The 20,883-nt window shown below is 42.4% G+C and overlaps 1 protein-coding gene across 1 annotated transcript in view; it reads right to left on the bottom strand.

Moving 5' to 3' along the window:
• sl (small wing phospholipase C gamma 1) overlaps positions 1 to 20,883 on the bottom strand; it is a gene marked incomplete at its 3' end in the record, with an annotated part of 811,582 nt that overhangs the window by 534,681 nt on the left and 256,018 nt on the right. The window contains exon 11 of the mRNA XM_080275567.1: positions 5,109 to 5,299. Coding sequence (XP_080131693.1) covers positions 5,109 to 5,299 — 191 coding nt within the window. The remainder of the gene's footprint in view (positions 1 to 5,108; positions 5,300 to 20,883) is intronic.

Below are 20,883 nucleotides of genomic sequence, written 5' to 3'. Positions count from 1 at the left end.
GTAGCTTCACATAAATGTATCTGACAGAGTCAATTTGGACGCTGTCACGTTAAAAAGAGGAGCCAAATCCCTGATGATGAGCCTTCTCCTCACAATATTCATCCAGCCAGCCTGATCTCTTGTCAGTCCCCTAACCTCACTGACTTCCAAACCTCACTTCCTCACACACTCATCTACCATATCCTTCCACATTCTCCTTAGCCTAACTTGCCTCTTCCCTCCTTCAAATTCACTCAGGTATACCTTTTTCACCACTCTCTTGCTGTCCATTCTCTCCACATGACCATATCATCTCAGTACACTCTCCTCGATTCTGGTGTCCACGGAATTCCTCATTTGACATCTTTCACAAATCACATTATTTCGTATCCTATCAACCCTCTGTACTCCATGGACATTCCTCAGCAGTTCCATCTCCACTGCTCTCACTCTTGACTTTTTATTTTCATGCCACACCACAGTCTCATATCCATATGTTAAAGCTGGCACTAACACTCCATGTAAGCCTTGTGCAGCTGCAACCATCAAGCCTCTGTTTCTTATCAAGGCCTGCATTGCGCCAGCTACTTTCCTTCTTTGTGTCACTCTACTTTTCACTTTTTTGCACATTTTTCCTCTCTTTTCCATCACTGTACCCAGGTATTTGAACTCTCTCACCATGTCCAGTATCTCTCCATTCATTGCAATGTCACACTGGGAGTCACCTTCTCTCTCAGTAACAATCACTTTACTCTGTTCTACATTTACTCTCAAGGCACGATGCTCACAGATATCAGCAAAACTCAGCACTAGTCTACCAAGTTCTTGTTCAGTATTTGCAAGTAGTACTGCATCATCACCATACAAAAAATATGAGATATTCCATCCATCACCATTCATTACCAATGCCATCCCCCTCTCCATTACTCGTGTTTTTGTTTCTCTCATCACCCCATCCATATATGTACACTGAACAACCATGAGGACATCTCACACAACCTTTTCGCATGCCACACTGATCGTGAACCACTCACTCAGATGTCCTTTTACCCTTACACATGCCTCACTACCATCATTAAAACTCATGATGGCGCCTAGCAGTTTACCATTTACACCGTACATGAGCAGAACCTACCACAATCCTCTTCTGTCTACTTTGTTGAATGCTCTTTTCACATCCATGAATGACATTAACACCTCATAGTCCTTCTCACAAGATTTCTCCACTACCTGTCTTACTGTAAATATTTGATCCACACATCCTCTGCCACTCCTAAAGCCACCCTCTTCATCACTCACTAGGACTTCTCATATCTCTCTTACTTTCTCTATAATAATTCTTCTATATACCTTCCTCACCACAATCAATGAATTTTTGCCACAATAATTCTTGCACTCACTTTGCTCACCTTTATTTTTGTACAGGGGTACAATCACAGCCTTTTTCCACTCTGCTGGCACAGTTTCACTCATCCAGGCCTTCTTACATATCTCCAACAAGCACTTCATTCCACTCTCTCCACTACACTTAATCATCTCTGCATACACCTCAACACCCTCAGCTGCTTTCCCATTTTTCAGACAATTCACAGCGCTCTTTACCTGTGCGAGTGCCACGTTTCCTGGCACTGAATTCGTTCTCAGCACATCCCCAAAACCAATCATATTTACAGTGGCTCTGCTCTCTCTATTCCCATTCATCAGGCTTTCAAAATATTCTTTCCATCTGGTCCTTACTTCATCCCCATGGGTTAATAATCTATCACCAACATCCTTCACACTTTCAAATTTCTTTCTGCTGTCACTTCTAAATTCCTGCACCTCTTTCAAGATTAGCTTCTTACTTTCAGAGTAGTTTGCATTCATTCTTTTTCCTAGGTCATCATTTACATCCTCCTTTTTCCTCTTCACTTGTCTCTTTACATGGTTCTTGCTCTAATAACATTCAGTTCTTATTTCACCTGAACCCCTGTCCTGTAACCATTCTAGCCACTAATTTCTCTTTTTCATCCATTGCTCTCTTAACCTCTACATCCCTCCATGCCATACCTTTCTTCTTTGTTGTTACTCTTGGCACACCACACACTGCTTTAGCATTCCTAACTAAGCAATCCCTATATGCATTCCATTCATTCCAGTTCACTGATTCTAACTCTTTCCCTACTTTGGTCCTGTAATCATCTGGCATTTCCTTGATCCTCAACTTCTGGACTTTCAGTCTTTCTTCCTGACTGCTTCTCTCTCTCCTGGTCCACCTCACTCCTCTGAGCTTGATCTTGCATACTACAATCATATGCTTCAACAGACCTCCACATCATCCTCTCATGGCCCTCATATCAGCAACCATTCCTAGCATCAACCTCTCTACAAGCATGTAATCAATCAGTCTCCTTTCAACACGATCCCCGTTCGCTCTGTACCATGTATATTTATGTGCATCTTTGTGTTTAAAATACAAGGTACAAATACACAACCTCCTTTCCTGACACATATCCTTCAGTCACTTTCCATTATCATTTTCTCTTGGTACTCCATTACAACCCATTATGTTATCCTCAGGATCAGTGCCCACTCTTCCATTCATGTCGCCCATTAGAATCACTTTATAGCTCTTGGACAATTCTCCCATTGCTTCATCCAGCTCATCCCCAAAACGGTCTTTCTCTCTCTCACTCATGTCATCAAACGGTGCATAAGCTACTATCACCACCAATTTCACCTTCTCAAACTTGAACCTGACATACTGTACATACATCTCGAGGTGACACATTTGTAATCTCTCATTCCATTCTGCCACACCTCATTCATCAACAAAGCAACTCCTTCTTTGCACCTTCCTTGCCCATTCATGCCTGATCTTACTCATTTCACACCCTCCCACTCCCCCACTTCACACCCTTTCATCTTTGTTTCACACAATGCCATCATGGCACATCTCGCACTCTTGAACACATTCACCACTTCCACAGTCTTGCTCTCCTCATTCACACCTCTCACATTCCACTTGGCCATGCGAATCAGCCCATTTTATAGGGGCCCTGGGCAGGTATTGGGCCCTCCAAGGCTGTCCGAAACATTTGCCATGATTAAGTGATTTTAGATAGGGGAATCTGGGGGACACTTAACCTGGTCAAAAACCCCAGTTATATGGTTACATCTCAAAGGCTTTCGATCGAGTCTGGCATAAATCTTTAATTTCCAAACTGCCCTCCTATGGTTTCTATCCTTCTATCTGTGCCTTCATCGCTAGCTTCCTTTCTGGTCGTTCTATAGCCGCTGTTGTAGACGGCCATCGTTCTTCTCCTAGATCTATCAACAGTGGTGTTCCTCAGGGCTCTGTCCTATCACCAACTCTCTTCCTTTTATTCATCAATGATCTTCTAAGCTGTACATCTAACCCTATCCACTCATACGCTGATGACTCCACCCTTCACCTTTCCATTCGATTCCCGCAACGCCCATCTCAACAGTTACTTCAAGAAACAAGGGATGAGGCTATGGCACACCTAATGTCTGACTTGGCTCGTATCTCTGACTGGGGTAAAAATAATATGGTTGTCTTTAATGCATCTAAGACTCAGTTCTTACACCTATCAACCTGACAAAATCTTCCATAGGCATACCCATTAATGTTTAATAATATTCAGCTTTATCCTGCATCATCCTTGAACATGCTTGGGGTTTCATTTACTCGGGACTTATCTTGGAAAGATCATATTACATCTCTTGTAAAATCTGCTTCCAAGAGATTGGGTGTGCTAAGCCGACTCCGCTCTTTCTTTACCCCTGCACAATTGTTGACTCTATACAGGGGTTTTATCCGCCCCTTTGTGGAGTACAACTCTCATGTGTGGGGAGGCTCCCCACATACAGCTCTTCTCAATAGGGTGGAGTCAAAGGTTTTTTGTCTCATTAACTCTCCTCCTCTTACTGACTCCCTTCAACCTCTGTCTCTTCGCCGCACTGTTGCATCTTTATCTCTTTTCTATTGCTACTTTAATGGTCACTGCTCCTCTGAACTGTCTGCTTGCATTCCTCCACCTCTACGACGGGCGCGTACCACCCGTCTGGCAGCAAACTCTCATCCCTTTTCTGTCCAACTCTCTAATGCAAGAGTTAACCGTTACTCCCAGTCTTTCATTTATGCAACAGGTCAGCTCTGGAACTGTCTCCCTCTATCTGTATTTCCTTCTGCCTATGATCTCCAGTCTTTCAAACGCAGTGTGTCCAGGCATCTCAAAATGATCGGATCTTGAATTTGGCTCTCTATTGTATTTTGTTTTTCTCTTGGAGGGAACTGATACTGCGGGCTCATGGCCTTTGGTTCCTTCTTCCTCGCATTAAAAAAAAAAAAAAAAAAAAAAAAAAAAAAAAAAGTGTAGTAAATGGTTTCCTGGGTACAGGAAACTATTTGGCTTGTCACTCAGTGTAGAGACCATAAGGCATCCCTACATGGGTGAGTGGAGGATAGGTGCTCCCATCCATGGCACGATGATTGCAACTTGATCTAAGCATTTGAAATAAATGTATCTATATACAACTTCAGAACTGTCTTATCCACTTTGTAATGTTGCATGTGGTTGTCTATCCAACATCATGATTGTCTCAAGTATGTACTCTGGTTTACTACGGAACTTAAGAATATCACATTTTATGTCACACAGAGTCTTGTTTCCAGCACCAAAATTTTCTCATAACATGTGCAAACACTAGCTACTTTTTGCCAGATTATGTTTCACGTTTTCTTCTCAGCACTGCACTAATCAGTAAAACTACAATTCTATTTTGTAGACATAACGAAGGTGATATCTGAATAATATTGAAAGTGAATTATCGGGCAATGGGCTTCTTCATTACAAGGAGGAAAGGCAAGTTTTTTTATGGATAACTAAACACTTACTGAGGTCAATCAGTATCCAATAAGTGTAGTGGTATTTATAAAGCTTGTTTCTGCAGTTATTTGAACCTGGAGAAAAATTTTGGGAAATGAAAATGACTGATTTTCAAATGTTAAAGCACTCAAACTTCAGATGTTTCTGAACTTTTGAGGCTCAAATTCTTAAGGCTGCTCTGTATACCCCCAAAACTGAGGTCTAGTGAAGAGTACAGTACAAAAAACTAAGTCTTACATCAGAAGGTAACCTTAAGGCAGCACAGGAATCATCCTGGTCAGAGTCTTGGTCTGGGTACTCAGCGAAGTGAAGGCGGTCTTGTGTGAGAACAAAAGAGTGGGCTTGCCAGGCCAAATGATCCACTGGGTTCCGGAGATACAGTTTGTCACTTTTTAGGCTCAGCTTGCTGAGTTCCATTTCCCCTCCCTCTGCAAGAAACAGGGTACCATCATCATCATCATCATCAACTAGACCATTTATCTCATCTATGGATGGGTTGATGCAGGATCCAGAAAACAGATATCATCATCTAGACCATTTATCTCACCTATGGATGGGTTGATGCAGGATCCAGAAAACAGATAAGGAGAAGTACACATATGGGATAACCATCTAACCATCAATTTTATAACTAATGAAATACGTCACAGACTCATTTGCAATCACTGAAGATCCTGGATTCCTGGCTACACACACACACACACACACACACACACACACATACACACACACACACACACACACACACACTACGGCAGTGAGAGAGGACGGAAGTACATTACCATGCTCTGCTACTGGACATACTTAAGAGTACCTATAAATGAGTCAAGCTCAGTAATAGGCTGAATTAAGTGATGATTTAATAGAGCAGAGTAAGTGGAAGCAAAAAAGTAGAGTCCGAAGAAGGTAAACATAAACAAATCAGTGCTCCAAGGAATCTGCAGAGACATGGCATGCATCACAGTGTCACACCATACAAAGGCGGTAGCAGGGAGATGCTGGAATGTAAGTACAAATTATCTTCCTGTAAGATGGTAAGAGAAGGGATAAAAGTACAAAACAGAATGATGAATACTGAGAACTGGTTGAAATGGAAGCATATAATAAATTAGTGGAGAACGTGAATAAACTGGAAAAAACTTTTCAAATGGAAATAGATGCAATCAGAAAGGAACTAAGCCTGTAGAGGGAAAAACAAAATGAAGACTTAGTAAAGGAAATAAGCTGAAAAGACACAGCAGTGGATGAGTTGTCAGATGAAGTAGACCAACTGAGAAAGAAAACAAGTGAAATGAGGAGTACAGTGGTCAACGATGAGAGAGTTTTCGAGTAGTTCAAAAATTATACAGATAAAATTAAGCATGCATGCAGTCTAGAATAAAGCAGTGATACTGAAGAGAAGATAACTTAGGCAAATGAAATGAGAATTGCACAGATGAAGTAGAAAATACATATGCTGAGGGCTTAACACTTTCCTGGGCCAGAATTGTGTAACTTTTCTACCATGTTCCATGGCCGAGGGTGAGTTTCCAATGAAAAGAAACTGCGTTGCCTGTATTCACCAAACTGTTGTGCCACATATCTGTGCCATGAAAAATCCAACAAATGATGCACCACTGCATCATCGGACCGGAATCGGTTGGCCAACAAATGGCATGGCGGTGTGTCATCAGCCCAGAATAGTGTCAAAAGTGAAACAAGTTAAAAAACAAGGTTGAAGAAAAAAAGCATAAGAAAGAAAAAACAACCCAAAGGTGATTAAAGAACCAGTTGAGATCAATAAATCTACAGTAATCACTAGTAAATATGAAGAAGAAATCCATCCATCCATATATCATCTAATCCTATGTCACCCCAGAGAGGAGCGTAGGAACCCAGGGCTAGGCAACTTGATCCTGACATTTAAGATGAGTGACCAGCCTCACTCATCCCTGAGTGGCATTAAGCAATAAACCCCAACCACCCCTTGGATATAAACCTACATAAGCTCAATCCGATTGGACCACATTAAACCTCTAGTGCACCATAAGTTTCCGAGCCAGGCACAATACCAAATCCCTGTTTAGGCTGCCTCCGCTTGCGTGGAAAGAAAAAAAATTCTAAGGCCAAATTTACCCTCAGAAAATGCTTAAATTGTTATAAATCGCAGCCCATTATCTTTGCTGATGTTTATACAAAAAAAATAAAAAAAAAAAAAAATAAATAAAAAAAAATACAACAGATGAATAAATGTACAGAAATGAAGCAAGAATAAACCTTATTTAGGTGAATACTAGTTTCTAATAACTTCCCAACATCATTGCATAAAATTTTTCCCAGAACTTGCAGTTACAAAGTGTACACGTCTACCTGCAGAATTTCACAAGCCTTCAAATGAGAACCAAGGCAATTTGATACGCCCAACAGTTTTCTAGTAAATAAATCTAACAAAATTGCCTAAAAATGTCTGATTTATCATTTCATATGCTATCACTGACACTGTAACAAACATATATGTAAATTATTTACAGTTTTGTAGCCCACATTAAGGAGGCCCATGATATAACAGACATTGTTTTACCCTTTATTGTTATTGAGAATATGAATTTTTAAAAGTTAGGAAGGGTTGGGCATGGTAACAGCACAGAAGCTCGTGCCTGTACGCTGAGTATGTTTGAGCTTCGAAACTTTTCCCAAAGTAATTTGCACACAAAGGTTATTTTGCTTTACAAAAGTATGGATAAAAAATCATCAGCTTGCTCATGCTTTCTTCGGATTTGTGATGTGACCTATACTTTCTGAGTAAATGCTTGAGAGAAAAGTATTGAAATACACCATGTTTACCCTAGGAGAATATATAGTAAACACACACTTATATCTTATATATACATAGTATATAAACTAGACAAGTAAGCTAGTTACTCACATCCTCTAGCAGTGTTGTAATGCTTCCAGAACGTAGAGATGGAGTTGCAAACAGAAGGAAAGGTATGATCACGGCCAATGTGCGTAATTATTTGTGGTGTGTGTGTGGGTGTGTGTGGGTGTATTTACCTATTTGTAGTATACAGGAATTGAGCAATGCTCGTGTTGTCCTGTCTCCATATCCACATTTATCTAGTCTACCTTTACACACATGAATGTTTTTCTCCTGCACAACCTTTTCGTCTAAGTCGTTCCAAATACTTATGTATTTACCTAATATACCTAATTGTGATACACACGAAATGTGCTATGCTTGTGGGTTCCCGTCGCTGTTTCTCAGTAAGTCAAATTTAGATTTAAACTCATTTTAGTTTGTAGTGTGCGTGTGTGCGTGCATGCATGTGTGTGTGTTCTTACCTAATTGTTCTTACCTAACTGTATCTTTACAGGAATATGTCAAGCTTGTACTGTCCCATGTCTTAAACCACTTCATCATACAGCTCCTTAAATTTATGAATTGTTTTGGCACAAACTATTTCATTCAGTAGTGCATTCCACTGATCAATTGCCCTATTTGGGAAACTAAATATCTTTACGTCTTTATTGCCTCTCTTTTTAAGCAGTTTTTTGCGGTGTCCTCTTGCTAATGCTTCCCTATAGGTTATATATTCATTTATGTCTATTTTCTCCTTCCCTGATATGCATTTATATATCATAATCATATCTCCTCTTTTCCTTCTCTCCTGTAGTGTTGACAGATTCAGTTTATCTAGTCTTTCTTCATAGCTAGATCCTTTAAGCTTGGTACCCATCTTGTAGAAGCCCTTTGAACTTTTCAATCTTATCTATGTTTTTCTTGAGATAAGAATTCCAGACTACTGATGCATACTCCAGGGTTGGTCTGACAAAAGATGTTCTTATCATTCTCATCATGTCATCCACTTATGTATGTGAATGTTAGTCTCATATTTGCAAGCAGTGTATACATGTTCTGTACCTTGTCATTTATGTGGTCAGCCATAGATAGTCTGTTACTGATAATCACATCTAAGTCCTTCTCTCTTTCTGATATGTGTAGGGTTTTACTTCCTAACTTATAATCCCAACCTGATCTTTTCCCACTTTTCCCAAACTTGATTACATGACAATTGTCCACAATGAATTCCATTTGCCATGTATTACTCCATTCATGAAGTTTATTTAATTCTTCTTGTAGCTCTCTACAAGAGTCTGTGTTAGTAATTCTCCTTTGTATTTTTGCATCATCAGCAAACATATTTTACCCCTAGGGTACGCAATTCTCCAGCCTCGACTACCCCCCACGATGCAAAAAGAGGCCTATTTTTCGACTTTCTCAAAGGTTAAAAATTTTATGCTCAATTTATAGAGCCTGAATTTACACACCTGAAAACACAAACCCCACCCTCCTAGACCCAAAAGTTACCAAACTATGGCACATCAAAGTTGATAATAGTTACCCGTCACAGCCCCAGCGAGAAAGAAATACTCCGCTTACACCTATTTTCTTCACAAAAATACGTAAAAAAATCACCAAAATCAATGTTTTTGGGTGTGTATAGATGTTATAAACCATTGTAATGTGCTTAGCAAAAATAAAATGGTGACAACCCCCCCCCCCAATAAATATGATATATAAATAGTAAAAATTATCCTCCCCTCCTCTCCTCTCCTCATACCTCCAATCCCCTCCCTCCCCTTCCCTTCCCTTCCCTACCCTCCTCTCCCCTCCCCTCCTCTCCCTTCGCCTAATCTCCCCTCCCCTCTCCCCTCCCTGCTGAGCTGTCAAATCTAGCTAGGGAAAATGGTCATGAACTCCCTTAATAAAAATATGATAAATAGTAAAAATTATCCTCCCCTTCTCTCCTCTCCCCATACCTCCAGTCCCCTCCCTCTCCTTCCCTTCCCTCCCCTCCTCTCTCCTCCCCTTCCCTCCCCTCCTCTTGCCTAACCTCCCCTCCCCCTTTTTCCCTCCCCCCTCCCCTCCCTTCTAATCTGTCAAATCGAGCTAGGGAAAATACAATTTCTTTTTCGAGTGGGTTTCGAATAAAGACAGCTAAAATAATTAAGGTGTGCATATCTGCATGCAAAGACATGAATAAATTACAGGTAATGATTCAAAAACACGCGCCATAAAGCGTAAAAAATAAGCAAAATAATCGGGGCCAGGGAGGTAAAAATACTGCGTGCTATGGGGTGGGGGTGGGGGATGGTAAGGCCAGGAGGGGGTGTATGGGGATGGAGGGATGGGAGGAGACCACCACCAGACACAAAGGAAGGGCCTCAGTGGAGTACAGAGACACGGAGAGAAGGTAGGGGGGAAATACCCTCCCCACAGATGACTGAGGGGGGACATGGAAGGCATCCATATGGGAGGGGGTGGATGCATGAGGAGGGTGTGAGAGGGGTGGTAGTGGTGGTAAGAACAGCGGGAGGTAGGGTAGTAACAAGGTAGTGGGGTAGAGGGATGTGGTGAGAGGGAGGTGGGGGGTACACCCCCACCGCCTGGGTAAGGGCCTGGGTCCCCCCTCCTGTGTGTCCAACACTTAGTTCTGATTGGTTAGAAACCATCTGTCACAGCTGGGGTGGAGCCAGCTGCCACCAGTTTTTTGTGGATGTTGCATGATCGGCACTGCTTGTCCTTTTAAGAAATTGCGCAAAAACCTCGATCGACGAGCTTAGTACTTAGGGGTTAAAAAGCTTTCATTTCCAATGTTACTATCTATGTCATTTACATACACTAAAAACTTAATTGGTGCCAGCACTGACCCTGTGGAACTCTGCTAGTCACTTCCCTCAATGATGAGTAGTTTTACCTTAGTACTGTTCTCATTTCCCTTTTTTTGATAAATTCTTGCATACAAAAGTACAGGTTGCCTTGGATTCCTCCTCCATGGTACAGTTTCCATAAAAGTATTTGGTGCGGTACTCTGTCATATGCTTTCTTGAAATCTAGACAGATACTGTCCACACCTTTCTTCTCTTTTCTGCAACTCTGTCACAGTAGCTTAATAGATCAGTAACACATGATTTTCCCTGTCTGAAACCAAATTGCCTTTCTGATATCATATTGTGTTCTTCTAGATGGTTTACCCAAACTTTTCTTATCAGCTTTTCCAGTATCTTACTTACAACACTGGTTAATGATACTGGTCGGTAGTTGAGTGGATTTTGTCTATTCCCTTTCTAGAATAAGGGAACAATGTTTGTTTCCTTCCAAATATCAGGTAGTTTACCTTGACTCAAAGATTCCTTGAAAATTAAAGATAGTGGTCTACTTAACTCCTTTGCACATTCATGTAGCACCCAACATGAAACTTCGTCTGGACCATTTGATTTTCCTTTGTCTAATCTACGTAATTATAATATTAACAAAGAAAAATCTACAAGTCAAAGAAATAGAACTAGATATACCCTCACAAGTAGAACTGATTGCAGTAGAGATTACTACATCTGAAGGGAAATTAACTGTGGCAAGTTTATACATGCCACCCAGAATAAACACTTGGGAAAGAGGCAAATATGAAGATCTGGCAGAGAGTACAATTCAGAGTTTAAGACCATTACTACACAGAATGGAAGAGGAATCTGAGGGAATTATATTAAATGGAGATTTCAATACAAATATAAAATAGAATACTCAGATGTAAGAAGCCATGAAAGCTGTTGGGACCAAAAGCTCCTAGACCTAGTGCAGGAGTTTTTCCAAACACAATATGTAAAGTAAAGCACCAGAAAAAGGGGACTTGATGATCCATCAATATTAGATCTTATATTTACTATCTATCTATCTATTGCCAGACGCCTCAATCCCGTTTGGGGTGGCCACAAACAAATCACCTCCAAGTCGCCCTGTCCCCCACCATTTCACTGCCCTGCTCCCAACTCACACCCCCCTCTCTCATATACCTCTCCACCCCATCCCTCCATCTCATCCTCAGCCTCCCCCTCCCTCTTCCCCCCTCCACCGCACTCACATACACTCTCTTCATCAGTCTTTCACCCTCCATCCTCTCCACATGGCCAAACCACCTCAGTGTGTTCCTCATAACGCTTCCTATCACATCCACATCAACACCACAACGCTCCTTTATATCCTCATTCGTCAGCCTGTCTCTCCATGTGATTCTACAGGCTCCTCTTAAATAATTCATTTCCACTGCTCTCACTCTTGACTTGTGTCCTTCCAACAACGTCCAAGCTTCACTTCCATACGTTAGAGTTGGTATCACAATACTGTCATGTAGTAACTTTTTCACTTCCATGCTCACCTCCCTGTTTCTTATCACTGCTTTCAAAGAACCAGCAACCTTTCTTCCCTGCTGTACCCTTTCAAGCACTTCACCCTCCAAACCTCCATCCTTACTCATCACACTACCCAAGTACTGAAACGTACTCACATTTTCCAATTCCTCACCATCCAACCTCGCTGCACATTCACTGACTTCACCTCCCTCAAAGACCATCACTTTACTCTTCCCTACATTCACCTTTAGATTCCGTTTCTTACACACTCTCCCAAACTCATCCACCAAGCCTTGCAGCTCCCCTTCGTCTTCACTCAATAACACAATATCATCTGCAAACAACAGTACAGGGAGTTTCCAAACACTATCCTCTCTCACCAGGGCCACTCCAAGAAAATTATATTGACAATATAATGTATCACCCTCCTCTCAGCAAAAGCGACCATGAAGTATTAAATTGCAACTTCAGCATTGCATATGACATAGTTAACAGTAATGAGAGTTACAAAAAGAGCCTAAACTTCAAAAAGGGAAACTACCATGACTTACAGAAATAATTCTTAGAAATAGATTGGGAAATGGAGCTTAGAAGACAAGATTTAAATGTTATAAATAGAAAATTCTGAAAGCTTTATGCAATAGGAGTCCAAAATTACATACCACAGCACAAAGACGCAGAAAAGAAAATAAGTAACATCAAAAGAAAAAAGAGACTTGTTGTGGAATAGATATAGAAGACACAATAGTGACAGGGCATATAATAACCATACACAGGCAAGAAACGATTATACAGTAAGACCTCACTATAACGGACTAATTGGGGCCCAAATCATTCCGAAAAATGCGAAATTCCAATAAAAGCGACATCTGGACTTCCACCTCCTAATCCGGACTTTTTCCGATATATCAGACATTAGTCCGGATCATATGAATGGTTTTTAAACTGCTTTGACTACCAATGCAGTACTGTACTGTGTTATAACTTCACTACATTAATCAAATGGTATAATATATATAATAATAATAAGCTATAAACTGATAAACATGTCGTTTATTTACATTGTTGTGGTGAACTTAGCTGAACTGGCCAGACACTCTGGACTGCTTCTTTATCGGACTTTTTCTGATATATAAGAATTTAGTCTGGTAGCTCCTCGAGTCCGATAAAAGCAACTTCCGGTCTACTGAAGTCCATTATATTGAGGTTTTACTGTATAAGGATAAGGAGAGAAGCCCAAAAACAGTTTGAGGAACACATTATAAATAAAAGTAGTAATCACTCAAATATCCGACGTAACAGAGCCATAGGTAGGTCCAGATGTTGGTTCTGTCCGGATATTAGGCCCCAGCTTATGGACTTGTACTTATGGACCCTAACTCAGAGAAACACCTATACAACTCCCTCTGGACCTACATAGCACCTATTTAAGACCCAAATCACACCAATAAGGCACATAAATGACTGAAATAAATGCAAAAGAAACATAAAATGAGGGTTTAGAAGTATGTTCATACATAATAAACATTCTGGTACTTATGGACCCTAACCTAGTCTAACTCAGAAAAACACATTCCTACTGCACAAGCATAGCTACTAACACCCTATTCACACCAATAAAGGACATTAAGGAGTGAAATGAGGTAAGTATAGTATGGAAAAAAGTACAGTATGAAACATTCCGGCTACTTACAGCAAGTCCCTGGCCACCTCGATGAATAACTGCCTCCTCTCGGACTCTGACAGTAAGAAGGATTTCCCGAAGCACTTGCAGTACACTGTTCCTGAAGTCTTGCACTGAACTTAGTCAATAACACACAGAAGTCCGTTCTCTTCACAGTGTGCACTCTTGTCTAAATAATGCTCCATTGTAACTTACTAAGTGTTGCACTTTAACTTTTCTCATTCATATAATTTTCCAAAGCCAAAACAAACAAGTCTATTTACGTTAAATTTTGTTTCTATTGAGTCTTTTGTCTCACAACTTTAAATCCTTAACACAACACACTGTTTTTTTCACTGCACAACACTCTAAATTCCCGTGTGGTCTAGTGGAGAAGTTCTTGCTGTTTATTCATTGTCAGAGTCCGAGAGTATCACTGGCAGGCGACCTAGGGGTGCATCGCTGGGTTGTGGTGATGGCGTACCCACTGCAGACGACTCTGAAGACAGCCGCAAACTCACGTCGAGCGGTGACTCCACCGTGGCTGATGTGCTGGGCTGTGGCTCGGAGCATGAGGGCCTGTCTCGGGGAGGCAACAGAGTGGAGCCAGGGCTGGGCACAGCGGGGGTCATGGGCCTGAAAAAACTGTCAATGGTTGATTGACGCAATGACCGACGATTCTGACGATTGATGATGCGCTGCCTGAAAGCACGCACTTCCTCCACGAGTCCCAAGGGCCCCATCTCCCTGTCGCAGTCCGGGTGTTCCAGGTAGTCTAGGACGAATTCTAGATGTTCCCGGAGTGTGCTTAGCTTGGGGATGGCTGGAGTAGTGTCCTGCTGAGAGGAGTCCGCATCATCGTTGCCTTCAGCGTCGGAATCTTCAAGTTCGGTACTGACACCTGCAACCGAAGATGCGATCTCGATATCAGACAACGTCTGATACCCAGGATCGCACTCGTCGTCATCCAACCACTCACGAACATCATCCACATCTACATCGTCGCCGTGCGTACGTAGCCGTGCATGGAAGTCATCCACGTCAAAGCCTAGAAAATCGTGCTCCACATCCGTTCCGAGAAGCAGACGAGACCAACCATTTTCCAGAGTCTTCACAGGGACTTCCTTCCATGCACTAGCCCAGTTGTACAGCGCAGACTTGATGTTGTAGCGGTGAATGTTTTCCAAAGTCTGCTTGCCTCGTGTGTCCCATCCCTCCCTGCGCTCGTCCTCGTCCTCGAGAACAACCATCACCTCATCCAGGAACTTCCGACGGTACAGGTGCTTTGTTGCCACGATCACTCCTTGGTCCACTGGTTGGATGAGAGCAGTCGTATTAGGTGGCAGAAACATGCACCTAATAGGGCCATTTTAAGCAACCAAGTCCTTGTCGCACGGGTGGGCAGGTGCATTGTCGAGAAGAAGGAGGGCCTTTACCTGATCGCGTGGGATTCCCAGTGTCTTCGTCTGGTAATGGATGACCTCCTTGACGAAGTGACGGTGAATCCAGTCTTTGAAGATCACAGCTGTGAACCATGCCTTCAAAGAATGGTACCAGACGACAGGAAGGACATCCATCACCCCACGAAGGCACCGAGGCTGATTTGCGTGGCCAACAACAACGGGCTTAAGCCGGTGCATGCCGTTAGCACTGGCACAACACAAAGCACATATCCGTTCCTTGGAAAGCTTGCGGCCAGGTACACGCTTCTCCGTCTCCTCGGCTAGAGTGTTCGTTGGCAGCGAGCGATAGAATAGGCCAGTTTCATCAGCGTTGTAGAGTTGACCGAGAGTTAGGCCCTCCCTGTCGATCAAGCACTTCACCCTGTGCCGAAACTCGTCAACTCCATCCTCGTTAGCGTACAATGCTTCGCCATGTGCTTTACGGTTGGTAAGGCCATGCCGCAACTTGAACGCGAAGACCCAACCCTCGGATGCCTTGAAGTCTAGGGCGTCGTGAAGCCTGGCGAACTTCTCAGCAGCAGCCTTCAGCTCCGTTCCACGTACCATCACACCAGCAGCACGTTGCTGTCGATACCAAATCAACATGGATCGGTCGATTTCTGCAAACTTGGGGGTAAACATAACCTTCCTTTCAACGTTGCGTTTGCTTCTCGACGAGATGTCAGCCATGTACTGCATGAGTTTGTCTCGGGACCTCTTGATATCGAACAAAGTAGACCGGGCCAGGTTAAACTCGTGGAGAATGCGGGAAGACCACCCCGCATCTACTTTCTCCAATATCTCCCGTTTCTTCTCCAGAGTCAACACCACTCTCTTCCTTTCCTCAGGTGGCGGGGCCATCATCACACACACTAAGAGGAGGCCGGAGAGAGGCAGGAGGCATTGCAGCAGGTAGGGCACCACCACAAAAGTGATCACATGGGCAGCCATTACGACGAGCGTGCACTCGCGGCGAGAGAGAGGCGGAAAGTGGGGAGGATGCAGCAGCGCTCTATCGGACGTCGGAGGAATGACGCGCCACAACAATGCTCTCCCGTGCCGTGCGCGGTAAGTTCAAATTACAGACAGGAAAAAATCGGTTTAATTTTTATTTTTTTTGGGTTTTCGGACCATTTTAGGAATGTTGGATCCCAGGACGATTATGTCCGGGTAGTGGGGATGTTTGGTTATTGGGTGTCCAGATATTAGAGTGATTACTGTAGTAGTATATGTGCAGGAGTAGGTGAGAATGAGAGGGCAAAGGAAGGAGTATGTATAGTTGTGGGTAAAAGATGGAAGAAGAGCTTAAGACAGTATGGATCAGTTGGGTCAAGGATTGTGTGGGTAAAGTTGAAAGTTGGAATACAAATGTGGGTGACTGTGTGTGTGTATGCGCCAACGCAAGATCGTGCTAGAAGAGTGAGAGAAGAGTTCTGGACAAATGTAGAAGTGTTCATGGAAAAGTTTGGAAGGAATGAGAGAGTGTTTTTGACCGGTGATATGAATGGTAAAGTTGGGAATGTGAAGGTGGATGGAATAGTTGGTGAGTGGGGTGTGCCTGCGGAGATAGATGAGAATGGGAGTGCGTTAGTGGACATTTGTGCTGGGAGGGGGTTGGTGATAGCCAATACCCTCTTCAGGCATAAAATGATCCACAGGTATACATGGCGAGTGATGAGAAGGGTGGGTGGTGAACTGAATGAAAGGAAGGCAATGATTGATTATGTGTGTGCGGATGAAAGGATGCGAAGATGTGTAATGGATGCAAGAGCTCACAGAGGTTGGGGGAGTGGACTTTCTGATCACTACTTGGTGGTGGCCAGAATTAGAATTCAAGTAAGATGGAGGAATAGAAGAAGGGAAAGACGAGAGGAAGGAGTAGTTGCAAGGAGAGTGGAAAGGTTACAAGAGGATGAGAAAAAGGCAGAGTATAAGAGAGAAGTGGAGGAACGATTGGGGAAATATGAATTGGAGCAGATGGGAGACGTGGAAGGTGTGTAGCATGTGATGTGGTGTGTGGAAGGAAGAGAAGACGGAGGGGGGTGCAAGGAACAGCATGGTGGACTGAAGAGGTGAGACAGGCTGTGGCACAAAAGAAGAAAGCATACAATGAATGGATGAGAAATAGGGGCGTGGAAGAAGTTGAGAGGCGGAAGAGAGAGTTATATGTAGAAAGAAAGAGAGAGGTGAAAAGATTAGTAAGAGAAAGTAAGAAGAGAGTGGATGAGGAATTTGGAAGGAACATGAGTGTAAAGTGGAGGGATTGTAAGAAAATGTTCTGGAAAGAGGTGAAAAGAGTAAGACAGGGTGGAAGTTAAGTTAGCATGGGAGTGAAAGATAAAAATGGTAGATTACTAGTGGAGAAGGGAGAAAAAGTGAGCAGATGGAGAGAACACTTTAAGGAATTGTTGAACATAGAGGATGGAAGTAATGCGAGTATAAGTGGCTGGGGAATGGCTGGGAGAAGGAGGGAGGTGAGAAGACAGGAAGAAATCAGTAGGATAGAAGTTGTGGAAGCAATGAAGAAAGTTAAATTGGGGAAAGCCCCAGGAATTGATGGAGTGTGTGGTGAAATGCTGAAGCATGGGGGAGAGATAGTAGTAGAATGGATGTAGAAGATGTGCAGATTGGCCTGGGAGGAAGGTAGAGTCCCGGAGGATTAGAAGTCAGGTATAATTATTCCCTTGTACAAAGGAAAAGGGGAAAAAGAAGTGTGTGGTAATCATAGGGGCATCTGTCTTCTTAGTATAATAGGAAAAGTGTATGGTAGGATACTTATTGACAGAGTTAGAGAAAGAACAGAGAAATTAGTTAGAGAGGAACAGGGAGGCTTTAGGAAGGGAAGAGGTTGTGTAGATCAGATATTCATTTTTAGATCTTTAGTGGAAAAGTTTCTAGAGAAGGGAAAGAAGTTGTATGCGGATTTCATGGATTTGGAGAAAGCATATGACAGGGTGGAGAGACAAGGATTGTGGAAAGTGTTAAGAATACATGAAGTAGATGGGAAGTTGTTGAATGCTGTGAAGAGTATGTACGATGGTGCGAAGGCTGCAGTGTGTGTGGATGGTGAACTAAGTGAATTTTTCTCTTTGAAGGTTGGGTTGAAACAGAGATGTGTCATGTCTCCATGGTTGTTCAATCTGTACATGGATGGGGTAATAAAAGAGGTACAAGGTAGGGTAGTGGATGTTGAAGTGGCCCTGGTGAGAGAGGATAGTGTTTGGAAACTCCCTGTACTCTTGTTTGAAGATGATACTGTGTTGTTGAGTGAAGACGAAGGGGAGCTGCAAGGCTTGGTGGATGAGTTTGGGAGAGTGTGTAAGAAACGGAATCTAAAGGTGAATGTAGGGAAGAGTAAAGTGATGGTCTTTGAGAGAGGAGAAGTCAGTGAATGTACAGCAAGGTTGGATGGTGAGGAATTGGAAAATGTGAGTACATTTAAGTACTTGGGTAGTGTGATGAGTAAGGATGGAGGTTTGGAGGGTGAAGTGTGTGAAAGGGTACAGCAGGGAAGAAAGGTTGCTGGTTCTTTGAAAGCAGTGATAAGAAACAGGGAAGTGAGCATGGAAGTGAAAAAGTTACTACATGACAGTACTGTGATACCAACTCTAACGTACGGAAGTGAAGCTTGGATGTTGTTGGAAGGACACAAGTCAAGAGTGAGAGCAGTAGAAATGAGTTATTTAAGAGGAGCCTATGGAGTCACATGGAGAGACAGGCTGACGAATGAGGATATAAAGGAGCGTTGTGGTGTGGATGTGGATGTGATAGGAAGCGTTATGAGGAACACACTGAGGTGGTTTGGCCATGCGGAGAGGATGGAGGGTGAAAGACTGATGAAGAGAGTGTATGTGAGTGAGGTGGAGGGGGGAAGAGGGAGGGGGAGGCTGAGGATGAGATGAAGGGATGGGGAGGAGAGGTATATGAGAGAGGGGGGTGTGAGTTGGGAGCAGGGCAGTGAAATGGCGGGGGACAGGGCGACTTGGAGGCGATTTGTTTGTGGCCATCCCAAATGGGATTGAGGCGTCTGGCAATAGATAGACAGATAGATCAACCGAAGCTATTTTACAGCTACATCCAAAGCAAAACCAGAGGTAAAGACAAAATACAGTCCATTACGGACAAGGGGGTCACCTATACACAAGAGAAGGATATTTGTGAAGAATGAAATAAAAATTTCCAATCAGTTTTTACAGAAGAAAATAATTTTGAGAGATAATATGGAACACACATGCCCACATGTATTACCAGATATAGAAATATCAGAAAAAGAAACACAGGAGCAATTAAGTAAATCAGACAATAGATAGATAGATAGACAGAGAAAGGCAAATGGTCCTGACAAAATCTCATGGTGGGTGGTACATGAATGTGCAAAGGAGTTAAGTAGACGAATATATTTAATATTCAAGGAACCCTTGGGTCAAGGTAAACTACCTGATATTTGGATGAAAACAAACATTGTTCCCCTATTCAAGAAAGGTAATAAACAAATTCCACACAACTACTGGCCAGTATCACTAACCTGTGTTGTAAGTAAGATATTAGAAAAGCTGATAAGAAAAGTTTGGGTAAACCATCTAGATGAACACAATATGATAACAGAAAGGCAGTTTGGTTTTAGAAAAGGGAAAAATCATGTGTTAATAACCTATTAAGCTACTATGATGGAATTGCAGAAACATTACAGAAAAGAGAAGGATGGATGGACAGTATCTATTTAGACTTTAAGAAAACATATGACAGAGTACCACACCAAATACTTTTATGGAAACTGTACCATGAAGGAGGAATCCAAGGCAACCTGTACTGTTGGATGACAGATTTTCTCAGAAAAAGGGAAATGAGAACAGTACTAAGGTAAAATTACTCATCATGGAGGGATGTGACTAGTGGAGTTCCACACGGCTCAGTGCTGGCACCAATTAAGTTTTTAGTGTATATAAATGACACAGATAGTAACACTGGAAATGAAAGCTATCTAAATATGTTTGCTGATGATGCAAAAATACAAAGGAGAATTACTAACACAGACTCTTGTGGAGAGCTACAAGAAGAAGTAACCCGTGCCGTCCCGGCGACGTGAATTAACGCGACAACATTGCAAGGTCCCTAATTTGCACAATTTTCAATTTTCGCGAGTGATTTCGCGAGTGATTTTTGGCATGTATACACGGGACACCTTCTTCTATTCTTCTACAAGATGCCAAGCAGGAACAATGCCTTACACCGCATAATCTCCCTCCTCCCCCTGCACGCCATTGTCTCGGCAATTCACCTGTTACCAGTGACCTGGCCAATAAAGACATTCAGGGCCAGAGTGATTCCCCAATCGATGACAATGTGGAGGAAAAAGTTTACACAGCATTTGAGGAAGACTCTGTCAGAAATGATGATCAGGTAATGTGGGAAAAAAAGGTCATGAATGGTGATGAGTTAGTGAGTGAAACAATGCTTATAATGCCTATATTACTGTTTGAAAACCAACATACTCTTGTACTACGTATAAATTCGTACTAAGTAAATAAATAAATACTGTTTATGAGTGGATAAAATAGTTACCCTCCCACAGAACTCGTTTTCTTTGGTGCCAGCCTGTTAGAAAACCCAGTCAGGTAAGGAAGTACTTGTACCTAAATCGCGTATTTTAAACCTCAGGTGAGCGATTTCTCTATGAATTTTCGATGTTTCTCACCAAAAGCGGATGTTTGGGCCAAGAAAAAAAAGGTCCAAAAACGTC

The sequence above is a fragment of the Coenobita brevimanus genome, chromosome 62, assembly GCF_032717465.1.
Source record: "Coenobita brevimanus isolate Jiangsu-jjx chromosome 62, ASM3271746v2, whole genome shotgun sequence".
Classification (NCBI taxonomy): Eukaryota; Metazoa; Arthropoda; class Malacostraca; order Decapoda; family Coenobitidae; genus Coenobita; species Coenobita brevimanus.
Note: the sequence above shows the minus strand (reverse complement) of the source record. Positions and strands in the feature narration are given on the sequence as shown.